Raw genomic sequence first — 20,145 nt, 5'->3', positions numbered from 1 at the left:
CCCCAAGACCTCTTCTATCTCCATAGGGTCCATGCTGTTCAATGCTCCCAACTTTAATACATAGTTATATGAATAATGTTCTCTGTCTCTCCTCCTCTTCTTCTTCTCCATTCTGCTTGCCTCCATCCTATTCCCTGTCCTCATACTGCCTTCTGCCTCTGTACCACTTTCCACCACTTGTCTCTGCTTTTCTGGGCTTTTTGCCCCCATACCCTCTGTCTTTAATTAAAATGTGATTGCTACCTTGTTTTATGCTGCCAATTTCAGTCTTTCCTGGAAAATACCCAAAGAAACAAATGTGCCTGCCCCTATTTCATAATTTCATAAATTAATTATCAATTCCATTTGTTTCTTAATATTTTCAGTGGAACTGAAAAAGGTCTGATATGCTTCCACATTCCTCCTCCCTTTTCTTTCTGAGCACAACTATTCCCAAGAGTAATTTATATTCATTAACTTCTAAGATCTCATTTTGTACCTACTAATCAGTAGCAAGATACATTACTCTAATTGGTTCATTATAAATATAGAACTTTGTATGTTCTGTTTTAATATGTGGGATGCAGCAAAACAATGAGATGACAAGAACTAGTCTGGTGTTATAACAGTGTGCCAAGTAATATTGTAGGGTAGAGATGGCATTACCATGAATTGGGGTATAGAAAGCAATGCTGTTCATATAGACAGAACCCAGGGTTTTTATGTTTCCAGACCTTTCACCTTCAATTGGCATTGTTAAATAGTTCCACATCAGAAACAGATATGATTTTATCAGTGGAAATGATATGAAATAAGCAATACCAATGCCACTTAGGATCATGGGTCTTTTCCTTCTGCACCTAAAACCTTCCTTTTATATTGTCTTCCCCATTAAAATATGAGCTCCTTAAGACCAGGGATTGTATTACTTCTCTTTTTGCGTCTTCAGCTATGTGCTTAATAAATGCTTTATTCATTCATTTCTTCATTAATTTCTTGAGAAGTAGGCACAAAGCTACGTAGATTAGCCAACCTGTCTGGAATCCATATGGTCCAATTTAAAAGCAATTGCAACGTAAAAGTAGCATTATTCTCCTAACCAGCTGACTAGTAGATAATCTGATCTTCTTAGCCATAGTTATTGCAAAATAGATATTAGGGACACACACACACATATAATGTATATACATTCTAATATAGTTATAACTCTTATCAGAAGTATGCTTCCTATCTTAGTTCAATCCAGTGTATCACATAGTGCAACCACATCCTCATCTCAGATTTTTGTACACACTGCAACTAGATGGTTATAAATGTTGGAAATTTCACTGATTTATTGTTTCACACCAAATAGCTGATGTTATTCAGAGACAACTTATAAATGACTTAGTCTCTCAGGGACTTGGTTTCCCACACATCAGTCCTACTTGCAGCCTTTCTAGGATTCTAAAATCAGAATCCCAGATTCCCTTCAAGGGACCATAAGAATGAAAAGGTGCATTATGAGACATGCCTGTGTGGGGCTCTTCCCTCTTCTAAGGAGGGGAGTGGGAATGTCTTCTCATATCTCTTTTTTGTATTCAAGCTTATTCTTTGAAATTTTGTGGTGTTCACTTTTGATTGTTTTGTAGCCATATTGTCTGTTTACATTGTTGCAAGTAGTATATGTTGTTACATTGTTGTAATCATCATATATGGTTTCTTCTGTCTTCATCAGTTCTTGTGAATCTTTCTGTGCTTCTCTGTAGTCATTGTCTTTTTCATTTCTTATAGCATAGTAATATTCCGTTAATGTGCCACTATTTGTTTAGCTGTTTCATGGTCTGTGGCAGGGGTGGGGAACCCGCAGCCTCAAGGCCACATGTGCTGTAGGTTCTCAAGTGCAGCCCTTTGACTGAATCCAAACTTCACATGTGGCTTTGAGGCCACAGATTCCCTACCCCTGGTCTATGGGCATCTACTTTTTTAATTCTTTGCTATCACAAAAAAGTGTTACCATAAATATTTTGGTATATAAACGAACTTTCTTCTTATCAGTGACCTCCTTGGGGTATCAGACAAGTGGTAGAATTTCTGAATCAAAAGTTATAGACATTTTAATAACTTTATTTGCATAATTCCAAATTGCTTTCCAAAATAGTCATATTGATTCACAACCTAATCAACAGTGTCATTGTTTGTCTTTTTTTCTAATAACCCCTCCAGAATTGACTATCTTTTGTCATCTTTGTCAATTTGCTGGATGGGACATAAATCCTCAGGATTGTTTTGGTTTGCATTTCTTTTGTTATTAATGATTTGTTAGAGTGGTGCTCAAGACCTTTTTTAAAGAGTTGCAAAGGTCAAAACTGTTTTCTTAATTATATACTTTAATTTATTATTTGGTAAATATTCATAGATATAATCCACATAAACAAAAGTTCTTTAAGGAGTCCAATAATTTTCAAGAGTGTAAAGGAGTTCTGAGAGCAAAAAGTTTGAGAACCACTACTGATCTGAAGCCTTTTTTTATATGGTTGTTAATAGTTTGCAATTCTTCTTTTGAGAATTGTTTGTTCATATCCTTTGATGACTGATCTGTTGAAATACGGGTAGGAGTCACTTTGATCCTCTGGCAGGAATGCTGAAAAAAGCCAAGGCTATTAGATAGCCAGTGGAAGGCTGTTTCCATCTATATGGCAGGCCAGAGGATGCAGAATGACCGTGCATATTTCAGTCCTCCAGGCTCCCAGAAGCGTGTCCCTAACATCTTCTACACGTGTAAGTCTGTCTTTGTTGATCCATTACACCAGTAGGCACGCTTATCACATACCTTCTTGAAGAATATGTGGCCCCTGAGATAAGAAATATCAGGAAGAGTCACATAACAGTACGTACAGCTGTCCTAAGATAACAGTAGATTTTAAAATAAGCTAGGTAACAACAGATCTTAAATTCTCAGCTAAAACTTTTCCAGTTCCTTCCAGAAAGGCAGTCATCAGGAATGAATGCACAGTCTTTTGGTCTTGGAGATGGTAAGCAAGCTAGATTCTACCACAAGACCACAGTCTTTTTGCTCTGGAGGGATAAATCTTCTTTGGACTGAAAGGAGGTTACTTGCAAAGGCACCTGGTCTTTTTGCTTCAGACTCTGTAGTTAGAGCATTTATTTAGCTCTAATGTGCTAAGCTCCTCATTTGTATAGTGGTGAATATCTCTGCCTGTCATGGGGAAGACCCAGGTTTGATTCCCCAATAAAGAGCCAAGGGCAGCTAGGTGGCTCCAGACTTGGAGTCAGGAAGACATGAATTCAAATCCAGCCTCAGAAACTTACTAGCTGTGTGTCCCTGTGCAAGTCACTTAACTGTTTGCCTCAGTTTCCTCATCTGGAGAGGGAAGTGGCAAACTACCCCAGTATCTTTGCCAAGAAAATGCCAAATGGGATCACAGAGTTGGACATGACTGAACAACAATATGCTAAACTTTAGCACTATGCTAAACACTGGGGAGTTTATATTCTAAAGCACATAAAGGATGGCTAGATCAGAAGAAAAAGAATAGAAAAGATAGAGGCGCTGGCAGATTGAGGCAACCCCCCAATTTCCAATTCTTGGCCACTACAAGAAGAGGTGCTATGAATATCTTTGTGTATGTGGGTCCTTTTCCCCATTTGTGTGATATTTTGGGGATCCAGACCTAGAAGTGATATTGCTGGGTCAAAGGGTATACGCATTTTTATACATCTCAGAGCAGTGGAGTGCAGGTTCATTTAGAAGAGTATGCATAAACTCTCTATGGAAGATCTTGGCTTTCAGCAGTTCCCTTGGTGATTAATAGTAATCTGGCTAAAAAGTCTCAGTCATTTCTTTTGTGACTGCTCTGAAATCTACTTTAGCAACAGGGTAAGCTTCAGTTTATCATGAAAGCATGAAGATTACAACAATATAGTTATAGCATTTAGCCATTTGAATAAAATCAACTTATCTGATAACCAAAAGACCCACCATCATGTGTGTTTTGTCTTGGTTTTGGTTTCTAAACATTATCTACTTGGCAGCAATGTTGGACTATTAAAGAAAAATTTCAACCAATTTTTATTTGTACTACAATGATACCTTCATTGTATTCATTGATAGCTTCAGTTCCTCCTTGTCCCACCTTCTGCTCAGGTAAGGAAGGTGCAACGGAAAGAAAGCACTTCCACAGAGGCACAAACGAGCTGCTCTTGTAGAAGTCTTAGAGACTGGCTAGAGAAGAAATAAGATAAAGTCATACTTGTTCTGTCTGAGGGTGTAAAGAAAAAATATTCCAGATCCTGGCTATAGAGTCGACCCAGACCATTTTCTTATCTCTCTTTTTTTTAAACTCTAAGTTCAAGGATTTTATTATTTCTCAGTTGCAGTTGCCCTTTAGTCAAACTTTGTTTAAAGTAACAATAAAAAAAAAAATCAATAGTTAAATCTAATTTAAAATGTTTTTGCTTTCTTGAACCAGTCTTCAATACCTGCTTCTGAGAGGGAATTTTCTCAATACTTTACATACAGGAATTTCTCATATTAATGGGGTAGGGGGTAGGGAGCCGGCTGCAGTCAATTGCCTGGGACCATACTAGACACTATTGCAAACACACATTGCTACAAATTTGATAATCCCAGATTAACTCTTTGAAAAATAGGAAATATACACATTTGAATACTTAAGACAAAAATTTCTAGTAAGTAATACCTTCAGTTCAGATCACAGTATTCAAACTAAAGAGAATCTAACCTAATGTCATAAATGCATCACATTCTAGGCATGATTCCAAAAATTAGCAGAATTTTTACACAATGTTTTCCAAAATTCTAGTGCAAGAAACTTATAAAACTAATAAAAATAATCTCATGAATTTAAAACCTAAACACAGAACAAAACTTGTTGCCAATCTAATAACATTAATAGAGTTGAATGTATCTCCAAATCATCTAGGTGGAGAATTAAAAAAAACAACAAAAACCTTTCCATTCATTTACGAGTTTTGACATTCTACCCTGCTTGCATTAAAAAAAAACCCCAGTAATTTAATCTTATAGTTACAAAGGTATGACACCAGCAGCTACAATTCAGAGCTTATCTTAAAAATAACTTTTAACTCTCTGGAAAGGGAAGAAGCATTATTGTCCACATCTTTACAAGGATGATATTCTAATGGTCTCCTGATCTTAAAGAGCTCTGAAAACTAACTTAAACTTGGCGATTTTAGGTGGTCCTGGGTTTGTCTTTCCCTGCCTTTTGTAGTCAGCCCATGCGAGAGATGCCAGTGAGTTGGCCAAAAGATATGCATACATACATACATACAAATACATATATATATATAGAGAGAGAGAGAGAGAGAGAGAGAGAGAGGGAGAGGAGAGAGGGGGAGAGGGGGAGGGGGAGACCCTTTTATGTTGGCCCCTGATTAAAACAATGTAAATAAAAAGCTCACTAAAAGGAAGCAGAAATTTTTTTTATAGTTAGAATACTACATACCTGTTTATTTTTTAATTTTTAAAAACTTAAGTATATTTATAATTATTTTTAAATTATTTTTAAATGTATTATTTTTTTTTATTATGTATTTATGTATTTTTCACATTCAATTCCATAAGATTTTCAGTTCTAAATTTTCTCTCCTTCCTTCCATTTCCTCCTCCCCAAGATGGTGTACAATCTGATATAGATTAACATTCATGTTAAACCTATTTTCACATTAGTCATGTTATAAAGAATTAGAACCAGTGGGAGAAACCATGAAAAAAGAAAAAACAAAAGACAGCAAATAGTGTGCTTTGATCTGCATTTAGACTCCATGGTTCTTTTTCTGGATGTGGCTAGCCCTTTCCATCATGAGTCTTTTGGAATTGTCTTAGAGCCTTGCATGGCTGAGAAAGGCTAAGTCTATCAAAGTTAGTCACTGCCCAATGTTGCTGTTACTATGTACAATGTTCTTTTCTGCTCACTTAACTCAGCATCAGTTCGTGCAAGTCTTTCCAGGTTTTTCTGGTTTTTCAGGTTTTTTCACCTGCTCATCATTTCTTATGGAACAACAGTATTCCATTACATCCAGATACCACAAGCTGTTCAGCTATTCCCTAATTAACGAGCATCCCCTCAATTTCCAATTCTTGGCCACTACAAAAGAGGTGCTGTAAATATTTTTGTATAAGTGGGTCCTTTCCCCCATTTTTGTGATCTTTTTGGGACACAGACCTAGAAGTGCTATTGCTGGGTCAAAAGGTATGCACATTTTTATAGCCCTTTGGGCATACTTTCAAAAAATTCCTCTCTAGAATGGTTGGATCAGTTCACAACTCCACCAATGCATTAGTGTTCCAATTTTGCCACATGTCCAACATTTATCATAAGGAAGTAGAATTTTTTTTCCAGTTACAAAAAAAGTACCTTCTCCTTATCATGGGAGAAAACTAATGAAACTGCTAGGGTAGAGAATTTTGTATACATTTGTCAGATATGATCGCTACATTGGATACATTTACTTATTACTTTTTGTCATAAGACAGGAAGAGGGAAAGTATTCTACCCCTTCCCTGTCCTGAAATGAGCATGATGTAAGAGCAAAATTCATCAGTAAATATTTCTTTGAAAGGGAGTGGAGGGAGGAGACAGATCTGGAAGAAAGAATAGAGTTGAGCGCTGAAATAAGGACTGTCCATAGAAAGCCAGCTCTTTGAGGAAGCCCTGTGCACCTGAGTAGCTTTAGAGAGAATCTCTCAGCCTCAGATGGCAGCTGGGGTGAGGTGGTAGCAAGAGGGCAAAGGAGAAGCTGCTGGTGGAATTATACCTGGAATCAACCCTTCATAGATGGTTTCGCTAGAATTGATGCTCCCCATGTCCTAGTCAAAAGATCATCCCTGTAGTCCCAGAGCTGGAAGTGCAGCAAGGAATGGAGCCTTCATGCTGTGAGGCAAATAAGGACTGCCCTCCACTGCTACAGTGAATTTATGGATTGTGCAAGTGTGAGGGGAAGGCATTTGACTCTTTAGCAACCTTGAGGTCAAAGTTCTGTTTCAGGAAACCTTCAAACACAGAGTAAGACTCAGAGTCTAGAAGATTGCATAGGTCCTTTCAGGGGGTGGGGCTGACTAGAGGATAAAAGGCCAGCTTTCTACCAACACAGTCAAGTCAACTGGCATTTAATAAGCACCTACTGTGTGCCAGGCACTCGGCTAAGCACTGGAGATTCAAAGAAATGTGAAAAACAATCCCCTCCCTTCCCAAATGTATCTACTTTCTAAGGAATCCTTAACAACTATGTACAAATAAGATATAGACAGACAAATTGGAAACAATCAACAGAAGGAAAACCTCTGTAAGGGTTTAGGAAAGGCTTCCTGTAGAAGATGGGATTTTAGATGGGACTTGAAGGAAGCCAATGAAGCCATATAAATGCTGGTTACTATTACTCCTTATCCTTAGTCCTATGCCTTATGGATAATAATATTTGAAAAAAGAGAACTAAGGATTATATAAGTTATATATATATTACAATATGTACTATATCATGTATCATGTATGTGTATACATATACATATATATATGCCTATACACACATATATGTATGTCTCTGCATCTGTCCTTTGAATTTGCACTTATCAGCAGTGAACCCTCTGTAGTCTCTTTGGCTAGCCCAGTGGCCCCCCCACGCCCCATGTCCTTTGAACTTTGTTCTTGGTGCCTTTCCCTCCTTGCTCTTGGAGAGTCTGACCCTTCAGAGTCTCAGAATATCCAATTTTACACATTTTCTCCTTTTCGGATTTTTTGAAATGTAATATCCTAAAAGACAGCACAATGCTCTTCTCCTTGGGTCTCCCCAAACTCCAGGCTGCTAGGGCCACTTCCTCCTGTCATCACTGCCCAGTTCCTCCTTGCTGGTCACAATCACGTGCAGTGTGGTGCAGCATAACAGTTCCCCCTCATCAGTTCTTCTACCTCCTAAAAGATAGAATGCTCAGCAAAACAACTCAAGGATTTACCCCATGTTCTGCTTTTTGCCTGTCATACTTGCATATTCACAGCTAAGTTTCTGTGGCAGTTCTATGGAAAACTAGGGGAGGAAGATTAATCTGGCAGCAACAGAAAGGTGGATTGAAGGCAGAGAGAATGAAAACTGGGAAGATCAATTACAAAGCTACTACAAAAAAATCAGGCAGTTGTGAATGAGGGCTGAGCCTAGGGTTAGCATGGAAATCGAGAGGAAAGGGTGGATAATAATTACAATAGATAATAGCTAATTTAGAGAGAACTTTAAAGTTTGTAAAGCATTTTAATCAGTCAATTAGCAGTTGCCAGGCACTGAGAATACAAATGCAAGCAAAAAAAGAATAGTTCCTATTCTCAAGGAGTTTATATTCCTTTTTTAAATTCTTTTTTTGTTAAACATTTCCCAATTACATGTGAAAAGATTTTTAAACAATTATCTTTTAAAATTTTGAATTCTAATTTGAATTGAATTTGAAAATATTTGAATTCCAAATTCTCTTTTTCCATTCCTACCCTGCTCCACTTCTTGAGAAAGCTTGAAGTTCAGTCTCAGTCACGTTTGTTCAGAGAGCATCTATAAGGGATATTGTAGGGAGATTTCTACATACGATAGTTTCTTGATCCCATGAGATAGGAAAGGAGATGAGAGCAGGGAGAGCATTCAGAGTCTAGACCCACCAGAAGTGGTCACCTAATCTCTCTGGACCCACAAAAGACTAAATAAAGAGGAGATAAAACAGTCTGGATCATGATGGTGGTGGGTACGATTAGGAGAAGAGGTAGAGATTAAAGAAGTAGATAGAGCCATGGTATTTTTCAAAACATTCGTATCTTAAGTAATAGAAAAGCAGACTGCTAGACCTTTCGTTACAGGCCTCTCGAAACATGACCAAACATAGCTCAGGATGTTGGATCTGGCCAGGCTGAGGCCACTATCATTAGAATTTGGAGACAGTACAGGGCAGTTTATGGAAAATTGTACTGGGACTCAGGTTCCGAATCTGAGTATGCCACAGAGTCCTCTGGCCCTGTTCTTTCGATGACAGCCCTCTGAGCCTTAGCTTTAACATGAGGATAAGAATATTGGGGTGTTGCCAGGTTCTACTGAGAGAAAATAGGAATGAAAGTAAGGGAAGGGAGAAGGGAATAAGCAGGTGTATGGCACCTACTTTGGGCCAGGCTTTGTGCTAAAGCACTTTTACAAATACTATCTTATATGATTCTTACTACCCTGCAAAGTGGTGCTAGTATGATCTGCATTTTATAACTGAAAAAACAGAGGCAAATAGAGATTAAGTGACTTGTTCAAGATTACACAGCTAGTAAATGTCTGCAATGGTATTTGAATGGAGGTCTTCCTGACTACTGGCCCAACTTTCTATCCACTTTGCCACAGGGCTGTGTGGATATCTGATATAATTGGGTGATCCAGACCCCCTCTATAGCCCCCCTGAGACTCAGTGAATCACTGTTTCCCCTCTCCTGCGCCCGCCCCCACCTTTCACCCATACTCATGCTACCTGTCTCTACCTAGCTGGTCAGTCACGTTTCTGGTTAGGAACTACATTACCCCATTAAGCCATTGTCTGGGGATGGGCAAGGGACAAGCTGATGGAGTCTTTCGCTGGGATCTAAGATACCTAAGTTCTAATTCTAGCCTTTCTCAGCCCTTCCTTTATTGGGTGGAGAGGAGAAAGAGGTACAGAAAACCAGACTTCCTTCCCTGTACTGGAAAGACTGTAGTTCAGTATGTGACCATAAGGGGTCAGCAACAGACAGTTCAGAGAAGAGAATGAATGTATTATGGGGCTCTTAGAATCACCCTCTTCTTTTACTGGGGACTCATGGAGCAGGTTGAGTTTCAATTAATTTCAACAAATGTTTACTAAGTGTCTGTCACAGGTTAGACTCAGGAGAGTTGAAGATGAAACAAGACGTAAATCCTACTTTCAAAGAACCTAGAAGCTACTAGAAAAGATTAAGAAAGGCAGATGCTCTAGGGAATCATTCCAGGCATGAAAGACTGAGGGTGCAAAGATGTGGAGGCAAATAATGAAAGGATAATGTAAAACAATAGGAACTAATCAGCGATGGCTGGAATGTGTGTTCTTCCTTCGTTGCCAAAGAAGACCACACCATCGGAGAAATAATTACATGACTTGCACTTGACTTTGTTTGGAGGGAGGGAGGGCTATGCAGGTCCCCAGCCTCACTTCTCCTCCTCCAGAGCCATCTGAATGTAGGGTGCGAAGGAATGAATGGTGTGAGACAAAACTGGAAAGAGCCAGACCATGGAAGACCTTGAGTGCCGAGGTAAAGAGTTTATATTTTATTCGCTAGGGAGTGGACAGCCACATTTCCCACTGTTTCCCGTCCTTCAAGCCATCCCTTATAATAGGAATAAGGAATAAATATCCAAATTCATTGGCATAATGATAATGAAGAAACCCCTCTACCAGTGTTGGTCAGCAACTTCTCTGCAACTTACAATCTTAGAGGTTTTCCCAAAACACAGAGGTTAAATGACTTGCCCAGGGTCACATAGGCACTATCTGTCAGAGCCAGGACTTGAACTCAGTTCTCCTTGTAGCTCTAAGGTCAGCTCTCTATCTGCTTTACCATGCTGCCTCTCATCCCTTATAAAAAAGAATTTTAAAGAAAAGGAGAAATGGAAAAAAAAAAATTCAACAAAACTAACCAAAATATTGAAAGAGTATGAATTTATATGTGTGTTTCCCAACCATGGTCCCTCACCTTTGGAAGGAAACCAAGGGAAGTGTTTTCTCCTGTCTCTTTGTGGGGGTCAAGCTTGGTCATTATAATTTTTGCAGCCCTGAGTCTGGATTATATTTACTTTGTTTTCATTGACTCCTTCATTTTGGTTCCACTTTCTTCACATCGTTCCTACAAGTCTTTCCATGCAATTCTGTATATATCATGTTTATCATTTCTTATACCAAAATAATATTTCATGACATTCATGTACAATAGTGTATTTAGGCATTTTCCACTCAATTACTTTGTATCCCGTTCTTTGCTACCATAAAAAGCATTGCTATCAATATTTTGGTGGTATGGACCATTTTTACTTGTAGCCAAACTGTTTGGTAAATTAGTCTACAAACAAATTCATTCCTTACTGTGTGTCTGGAATTGTACTAGGCCCTGGGGTTACAAAGAAAGTAAAAAACATAATCCTTTACCTCAAGGAACTCACATTTTAACGGAAAGAGACAACATGCAAATCAGGATGTGCCTATAACATGTTTTCATTATAAATGGAAGGTAATCTCAGAGGAAAGGCTCTTGCAGTAAGGTTGAAGGGAGGGGGTTGGGAAAGCTAAGTCTTGAAGGAAGCCAGGAGGAGAGCAGACAGACAGCATTCTAGGCATACAGAACATCCAGAAAAATGGCACAGAGTCTGGAAGATGGAGGGTTTTGTGCCACGAGCAGGAAGAAGGCCGGGGTTGTTGGATCTTTGAGTACATGGAAGAGAGTAAAGAATGAGACTGGAAAGGTAGGAAGGGGCCTGGTTATGAAGGCTTTGAAGGAATTTATATCTCTGATCATGGAAGTGATAGGGAGCTACTACTCTTTGTTGTACAGGATGGTAGAGAAGCATATTAAAAACCTTTTTAGTTCAACTGTAAATATGAAAAGTAGTCTAGTCTAAAAATGTTTTCCAGGCTTTTCCCTTTAAGAAAGTAGATGGAACAAAAGCTGAGGTCGGTCTTAGGGAAATGGATTAAGGTTCATAATTAAATTTAAATTAATCACAAATTAAATTTAACTCAGGTCCAAGTATGATCATTATTTCCCCACCCCCAGAATTGCCATGATCCACCCAAGGACAATATCTTCTTCTGCTTTTCAGAAGGGATTGCAATCTTGATCACTGTATGGAGGACTTTTCTTTCAATCCTTGAGAGAAAGTAGTCAAAGAAAGAACTAAATGGTGACTCTTCTTGGGATGTTAATTCCAAACTGTAGTTTAGCGTATTATGACGTTTTCCTTATTCAAGATTCCTATGAATGTTGTTTCAGATCATCTTGGGGTAGATATATGCTGGGGGAAGGGGAGGTTGCAGGAACTATGCCAATTTAGATCTCTCTCTCTCTCTCTCTCTCTCTCTCTCTCTCTCTCTCTCTCCCTCTCAGCCTGGACATAGAATACTAATAAGTTAAATAAAATCACTTTGGTTACTGAGTAGAAGATGGATTGTAGTTGGGGGAGACGATTCAGAGAGACCAACCAGTAGATTATCGCAGTAGTCTGGGTATGAGATGATTAGGGCCTGTACCAAGGTGATGACAGTGTGAGCGGAGAGAGCCACCATGTGTAAGAGGGTGCAAGGTTTTGTTGCCATGTAGGTTATATGTGTCTACATGGCTCTGTCTAGAGGTGGTAGGAGACAAGAATAGATATCTCCTCCTCCCATCCTTCTCCAAGAGAGATTTTGGTTCCTACCAGGAATAAAAGCAGGAGATTAAGATCATATGCTGGCCACTGTGGTCTCCTCAGAGAGAGGAGGTACCAGGCTAGAATTATATCTACCTGCTCCCTTAAATATCCTTAGTCTAGGGGATGTAATTTTTAGGTTCAAGCTAAACTCCTAATAACTATTAACAAAAAAGGAGTTCCCCAAACTTTATGTCCAAAACTTGACTCTCTTCTGACCAGATTCTAGTTCCATAACAAACACACATAGCAAAGAGCAAAAATAATCTATTTATCTTAGCTGATAGTAAAACAGAATCAGAGAAAGTATGCATAGAAGAATATAGACCTGACAATGCAAAGTGAATAAACTCTCTCTTTAGAAATAGAGTAACAGTTTGTTCAAGAGTGAGAGTCTCACCCAATGGAAAATATCCTGAAGTCTTTTGCCTTCCATCTTTTCCAATATCAGGGTCTTTACCAATGAGTCCTATCTTCGCATTATATGGCCAGAGTATTTAAGCTTCAGCTTTATATTTGACCTTGTGAGTAGCCTAAATTAATTTCTCCAAGTATTGACTGATTTGGTCTTCTTTCTGTCCAGAGGACTCTCAACATTCTTTTCTAGCACCATAATTCAGAAGCATTGAGTTGTGACACTTACTTTTCCTTATAGTCCAGCTCTCATAGACTTACATTGCTACTAGAAAAACCATAGCTTTGGCTATACAGACCTTTGTTGGCAAGGTAATGTCTGCTTTTTAATATACTGTCCAGATTAGCCATAGCTTTCCTTCCAAGGAGCTAGTCTTTTAATTACATGGATACAATTACCATCTGTGGTGATCTTTGAGTTCAAGTATATAAAATCTGACCCTGCTTCCATTTCCTCTCCCTCTGTTTGCTAGGAACTAATAGTTGCCAACATCTTAGGGTTTTTTTTTAAGCTTCAAGCCAGCTTTTATATTCTCCTTTTTTACCCTTGTCAAGAAGCTTCTTAATTCCTCTTTACTTTCTGCCATCAGAGTGGTATCAGCTGCATATCTGAGATTGTTGATATTTTTCCCAGCACCCTTAATTCCTGCATTCCATTTATCCAGCCTAGTATTTTGCATGATGTACTCTGCATAAAATTAAATAAATAATGTGACAGTATGCAGCCCTGTACTCCTTTCTCAGTCTTAAACTGATCAGTTGGTTCATGTTTGGTTATGACTGTTGTTTCTTAGTCTACATACAGTTTGCTCAGGAATCAAGTAAGATGATCTGCTATTTCCACCTCTTTGAGGGCTGGCTATGTTTTATTGTGATCCACACAGTCATAGGCTTTACTGTAATCAATGAAGCGAAATAGATGTTTTTTCTGGAACTCCCTTACTTTTTCTATAATCTAGTGAATGTTGGTGATTTGGTCTCTGGTTCCTCTGCTTCTTTGAAAACCAGCCTGTTCTTTTGGTAATTCTTGGTTCACAGGTTGTTGAAACCTCGCTTGCAGAATCTTAAGCATAACGTTGTTGGCATGTGAAATGAGTACAATTATCCAGTAACTTCAACATCCCTTGGCATTGCCTTTCTTTTGGATTGGGACACAAACTGATCTTTTCTGATCCAGTGGCCACTGTTGAATTTTCCAAATTTGCTGGCATACTGAGGGCCATACTTTAACAGCATCAATTGGAATTCCATCACCTCCATTAGTGCTTCCTAAGGCCCACTTGACTTCATTCTCCAGGATATCTGGCTCTAGATCAATAACCACACCATGCTGGTTATGGGTGATGTTAAGATCTTTCTTGTATGGTTCTCTTCTGTATTCTTGCTACCTCTTCTTACTATCTTTTGTTTCTGTTAAATCCCTGCCATTTTTTACTTTTATTGTGCCTATTTTTACATGAAACTTTCTCTTGATATCTAATTTTCTTGAAGAGATCTCTTGTCTTTCCCATTCTATTGTTTTCTTCTATTTCTTTATATTGCTTATTTAAGAAAACCTTTTAATCTCTCCTTGCTATCCTCTGGAATTCTGCGTTCAGTTGGATACATCTTTTCCTTTCTCCTTTCCCTTTCCTTCTTTCTTCAGCTATTTGTAAAGCCTCACTTGACAGACATTTTGTTTTCTTGTTTTTTATCTTTGGAATGTTTTTTGTTACTGCCTCTTGTACAATACACAAGCTCCTCTGCCATGAAAAGTTAGTGACCAAATCAGTACCAGATCTCAAACTATACTACAAAGCTGTAATAATAAAAACAATTTGGTACTGGCTCAAAAATAGAGGTCAGGTATCAGTGGAACAGATTATACTTATTCAGAAGCAAATGAATACAGCAACATAGTAGGTGATAAAACCAAAGTTTCACTTACTGGAGAAAGAACTCTATATGACAAAATCTTCTGGGAAAACTGAAAAGCAGTTAGGTAGAAATTAAATAGAGTTCAACATCTCACACCTTATATCAAGATAAACTCCAAATGGATACATGACTTGGACATAAATGATTACTAATCATAAGCAAATAAGAGAATCATGGAAGAAATTAAGTTTCAGATCTATGGATAGAAGAATTCATAACTAAACACAGAATAGAGAGAACCACAGTAAACAAAATGGACAGTTTTGATTATGTAAATTTTAAAAATATTTTGCACAAATTTTAATACAGTTAAAAGGCAAATAGGTAAATGGGAAAAATCTTTGTAGTCAGTTTCTCTTCAGCATTTTTTTGGGTCTCCTTTAGCAAGCGGTTGACTCACTTTTCAAGCTCTTCCATGGCCTGAGCCCATTGCATATTCATTTTGGAGGTACTGGATGCAGAAGCCTTGACTTCCTCTGACAGTATGCATTGTTCTTCCTCGTCCAAAAGGATAGAAGGAAAGACCTGTTCACCAAGAAAGTAATCTTCTATGGTCTTATTTTTTTTTTTTCCATTTTTGGGCATTTTCCCAGCCAGTTACTTGATTTCTGAATCTTTTGTCAAGAGGAAGGCCCTAGAGCTCCTCCTCACCCCAGGACTGTGCTCAGGGCTGAGATTCAGATCAACTGCTCAATTCCCCTAAGGCCTTTAAGCTGAGTGCTTCACAGATGGACACTGCTACTGCCTCTGCCACCTGGGGCCTGTGCTGGGGGGAACCCTGCTCCCCTCTCACCCAGCTGAGAAAGTCTTCTCACTGACCTTTGAAGCTTTCTTTGGTGCTTGTGGGTTGAGGGATCTGAGACCCTTCCTGCTGGGGATTCTGCCCTGGACTCCTGTTCCAATCCTGTTCCGATCCTGTTCCTGCCGGTGCCACATGGCCAGGGCTGGGCTCCACTCTGCTCAGCGTCCTGTGGGATAGACCTTTCCTGTCAGCCTTCTAGGTTACCTTTGGCTGGAAATCTCTTTCACTCTCTCATTCTGTGCCTTCTTCTGTTCTAGAATTTGTTGAGAGTCATTTTTTCCAGGTATTTTATGGGCCGTGGGGGAAGAGCATGTGCATCTTTCTATTCCATCATGTTGGCTCCACCTACCCCCAGTCAGTTTCTCTGGAGAGGGTCTCATATACAAACTATATAAGGAAATGATTCAAATTTGTATGACTAAGAGCCATTCCCCAATAAATAAATGGTCAAAGGATATGACTAGGAAGTTTTCAAAAGAAATTCAGGTTATCAATGACCCTATTTAAAAAAAAAAAGTGTTCCAAAATCACTAACAATTAAAGAAATGCACTGTTGGTAGAGCTACATATTGGTCTAGCTATTCTGAAAAGCAGTTCGGGACCATGTCCCCAAAGTTCCCAAACTGTGCATACCCTTTATACCACTGTTGTACTGCTGTACCACTTCTAGCCTTACACCCCACTAAAGAGATAAAGGATAGAGGGAAAACTGTGTATGTATGCAAAATATTTAGAGCAGCTTTTTTTAAATAGACACAAATTGGAAACTAAAGGGGTATTTTCCAATAGGGGAACAGACTAAATAAATTATAGTATATGAATTTAAAACAATATTATCAGGTCCTAAAAATGATGAAGTGAACAGTTTTAGAGGAAACTGGAAAGGCATTTTGAAACTGAATCAGAGTCACAGTGAGCAGACCTAAGAGAACATGATGATAAAGAAAAAAGACTGAAGACTTTAGAACTCTTATCAGTGCAATGATAAATCGTGAGTCCAGAGAACTGAAGATGAATCATGCCGCCCACCGTCCTGCCAGAGAAGTGATAGACCTAAAATAGAGAATAAAATGTTTTTGGACATGACCAACATGAGAATATGTTTTGCTGGACTATGCATGTTTATTATGAGTATTTTCCTTCTCCATTTCCTCCCATTATTCACTAAAAGGGACAGTAGGAGAGAGAGAATACATACTTTAAACATATATATGTGTATATGATATAGACATATATTATATGTAATATATAAAATGTACACACATGTATAATAAAAGATGTGTGTGTGTGTGTGTATATATGTATACACACATATATAAAAGACAGAAAGTAGGGAAGGGAGGAAGTTACACTTGAAATGATGGTCAGCCGTGTGAACAAAAAAAAAAAGGACCTTGTGATTCAGAAACCTTGAGTTGGGCACAAAACGGGGGAGATGTGTAAGACTGGGCTGGAACAGAGAAACAATTGTATCCAAGATCTGGAGAGTGGATAGAGAGAATCAGTCCAGTTTCTAGCTCTGAAAATAGCCCTGCCCCATGTCTTCTGTGGTGCTAGGAAAAGTATGTCAGGCAGCTAAGGGGTTTGGGTCCTCAGTTTAAGCAAACGCAGAGACTCTGCTACCCCATGAGTCATACATAGCCTGAGATCCAAAGTTGAGGCTTTATGGTCTTCAGAGGAGGGATAGCCAAGGAGAGGGTGAGCAGTGTGGAGACCAGACCCTGCCACTGAGGGGTGGGAATGCTCTAGCTGTCTGAGTAATTGTTGTCACACAAGCTCATGGGTCAGAACCACCAACTTCCTCTCGCCTTCTTCCCCAATCTCCCCCCACCTTGAGGCCTATGTGAATCTTAAAGCAGAAGACTGATGACTACCCATTATCTGTGTTGTAGAGAAGATTCTTGTCCAGAATCATTCTAATAAGTATCTGAGGCAGGATTTGAATCCAGGCCTCCCTGACTCCAAGTCTAATAAACAAATGAATGAATAAATGCAAAAGCACCTATTAAGCCCTTGGGGATACAAAAACAAAAATGTCATTGACTCATCACCCTTGTAGTATTTCTGCTCCTGCCAGCTTAGAGGCCAGCTCCTCACTGATCCTTACAGTCCCTGAACCTCCGTGAACCTCAGTTTCTTCATGGAGGTTTGTCTGAAAAGTCTCAATGCACTTTTAAGCTACTAAAGCCTAAAGCTGCGTTAAGACTTTGGGAACATCTTGAATATACTGAGCTCTTCCCTCTCTCCCCTCCCATGGGCTTGTGGGTCTCAGGAAGGACAGTCCTATAATGCTGATATCTGATGGGCTAAGAAAGTTCTGGGAGAGGAAGTGGAAACAGGACAAGGAGAGAAAGCTCAGAGTCTGAGAGGCAGACAGGAGGACTGGAGTTATGATGGCCATGAGAAGAGCAGCTGCCTGACTTATCCCTTGTTCCTAGCACTTGCACCCATAGAGACAGCTTAGAGTAGATGACTTGGATGAGATTGTTCTCCACTCTGCTCTGCCCCCCATTCTCACCCCACCCCTTGACACTCCCACTTGGAGCTCAGATTTCCTCTTACTCTTGGATTTGTGCCTTATCATCTAACTAATTTAAGTGATTTTCCTGATTATTGTTTTTATAATTAGTGAGTAAAGTATGTTTACTTATTAGGCATAGGCTTTTTTTGGAAAAATGAAAGTGTAATGGAAAATTAATGGAAATGGAATCCGTGACTTTTGTGTAAGGAGGATTTGGTGAGAGGGAAAGCTAAGCCCAGCTCTGGGATGGGACTACTTCTCCTATCCTACCTTCTCTCCAGTATGATCAGGAAAAGTTGTTGTAATCCTGAAAACTCAAAAGGAATCACACCCCTAGACTACAAATACGGGATGTATAATAGATAGTCATAGTTCCAGAGCCAAGTCTCCTCTTGAAGAGAGCAAGGGAGAGATGGCCCATCTATCGCCATACTCCTGCTCTCCTCAGAGAGTAGCGCTCCAGATGGAGGGGGGTGTTTGGGATCTATTGGCAAATGCCTGTTATATGGAAGCTGCCCCAGTCTTGGTTACACTGAACAAGTGTCACATGTGAAATGAAGGGGTTATACTAAATGGCTTCTAACTCTAGATTCTCTTTGATCAGTCTTTACCCCGTACCCCAATTCCCATTAGAGACTGTCCCCACCTCAGACAGGATGATCCTTAGCACTTCTGAGGGGGGAACTGGCCCTACAAACTAACATTGGGGAGCCCTATTTAAGAGGGAACCAGTCCCCCACCACCACTCCAAGGAAGTCCCTGGGATGAAGGAGATACTCTTCCAGGATAGATCCAAGAGAGTTAAGCCAGTTTCATTGAGCCCCCAGGAAGCCCTGGGCCAAGGATTTAGCCAAGGTAGCACTGGAGTTGCTTGAAAAGGACCATGACATCAGGGAGGTGATGCCATGGCATGCAAGTGAATTGGATTGAAGTGAGAGAGGACTGTGCAAAGTCACCAGCCTCACTTTCTTCTCTGGAGCCATCTGGGTCCAGTGGCTGGATACAGATCAGGACAATTGGAAATGGCCCAGGATGCAGTGGGGGACCTTGGCCTTTTCAAGCTACGGTCTTTAACAGGTCTCAGTTTGACTGAGGCTATGTTCATTCAGTGATTAAGACTTAATAAAGAAATGTGTCTATTTGGGGAATACCTGAATGATCACTGGCCCAGGCTGTCCTGGGGATGGAGAAGGTAAAATTCACCTAGCCCTTCCCCATTCCCCTAGGGATCCTGACACACCAGATATCTCAAGGAGAGAGTCTGCACCAACTTCTTGTTCCTCTGTTGTAACAAAATAACATAATTAGACTTCCAGTGTCTGGTGTTGCTCAGAGAGCTTTATCTCCAGTGCCTCTGCTTCAGCCCTCCCCACCAAAGCCCAAGGCCAGCCTCACTGGCTCCTGCCTGGCCCTCCCCTGCTTTCCATTATAGCCTTGTAGTCCTCTTGTCAGTCTCAGGATTGACTGGGTACAGTGGCATAGCAGGTCTGGGATGAGGGTGATGGAGGTAGTAGTGCCCATTGGCATACTGGTCCTGTGGCTATTATTAGTACAGCACACCAGAAGCTGTGACTACGAGGTGAGTGGGAGTAGGGCTGCTGTATCCTCTTGGCTTTTGCCCATTATGGGCCTGCCCTTACCCAGAGTCATGCCCTTATCCAGAGATTTCCTGCCACTTGGGAGAGTACTCTGGTGAGGTGGGGCCCTGGTGGCCAGACTAAGACATGGGGGGCCTCAGGGAAGTAGGCTGCAAAGAGGTAAGGTATCTGATGAGGTGATGCTAGGAAGGTAGGTGCCTAACTGAGCTAGGGTAGAGTGGGTAGCCTCAGTGAGGAAAGTGACCAGGGGGCTTGCTCTCTCTGGAGCTGGGCCAGCAAATCTGTGTCTGGCTTGGTCTTAGGAGAGAAACTTCAACCAGGGCAGAACCACGAGCAGAGGAAAATGGGTGTTGGGGATGTAAGGTAAAGAGAGGTAAGGAAAGGTAGGCACAGTTTGCATGCACCCTGGAATTGAACTAACTCAAGGGAAATAGTAGGTAGGAATCTATGCTGAG

General features: G+C 40.0%; 1 protein-coding gene across 3 annotated transcripts in view; it reads left to right on the top strand.

Annotated features, from left to right (window-relative positions):
• The window catches only part of LOC140500057 (lysosomal alpha-mannosidase-like), a 35,823-nt gene that overhangs the window by 1,465 nt on the left and 14,213 nt on the right, over positions 1-20,145 (top strand). Inside the window, exon 1 of one of the 3 annotated variants that reach the window (XM_072602257.1) lies at positions 19,390-19,671. The exons of the other annotated variants lie outside the window; for them this stretch is intronic. Within the exon in view, the coding sequence (XP_072458358.1) occupies positions 19,585-19,671 (87 nt within the window). The 5' untranslated portion in view covers positions 19,390-19,584. Of the gene's footprint in view, positions 1-19,389; positions 19,672-20,145 lie in introns of those variants that run through there. 3 annotated transcript variants of the gene reach the window in all.

This window comes from Notamacropus eugenii, chromosome 4, assembly GCF_028372415.1.
Source record: "Notamacropus eugenii isolate mMacEug1 chromosome 4, mMacEug1.pri_v2, whole genome shotgun sequence".
Taxonomy (NCBI): Eukaryota; Metazoa; Chordata; class Mammalia; order Diprotodontia; family Macropodidae; genus Notamacropus; species Notamacropus eugenii.
The sequence above is the reverse complement of the archived record's forward strand: the minus strand, read 5'-3'. Positions and strand labels throughout refer to the sequence as shown.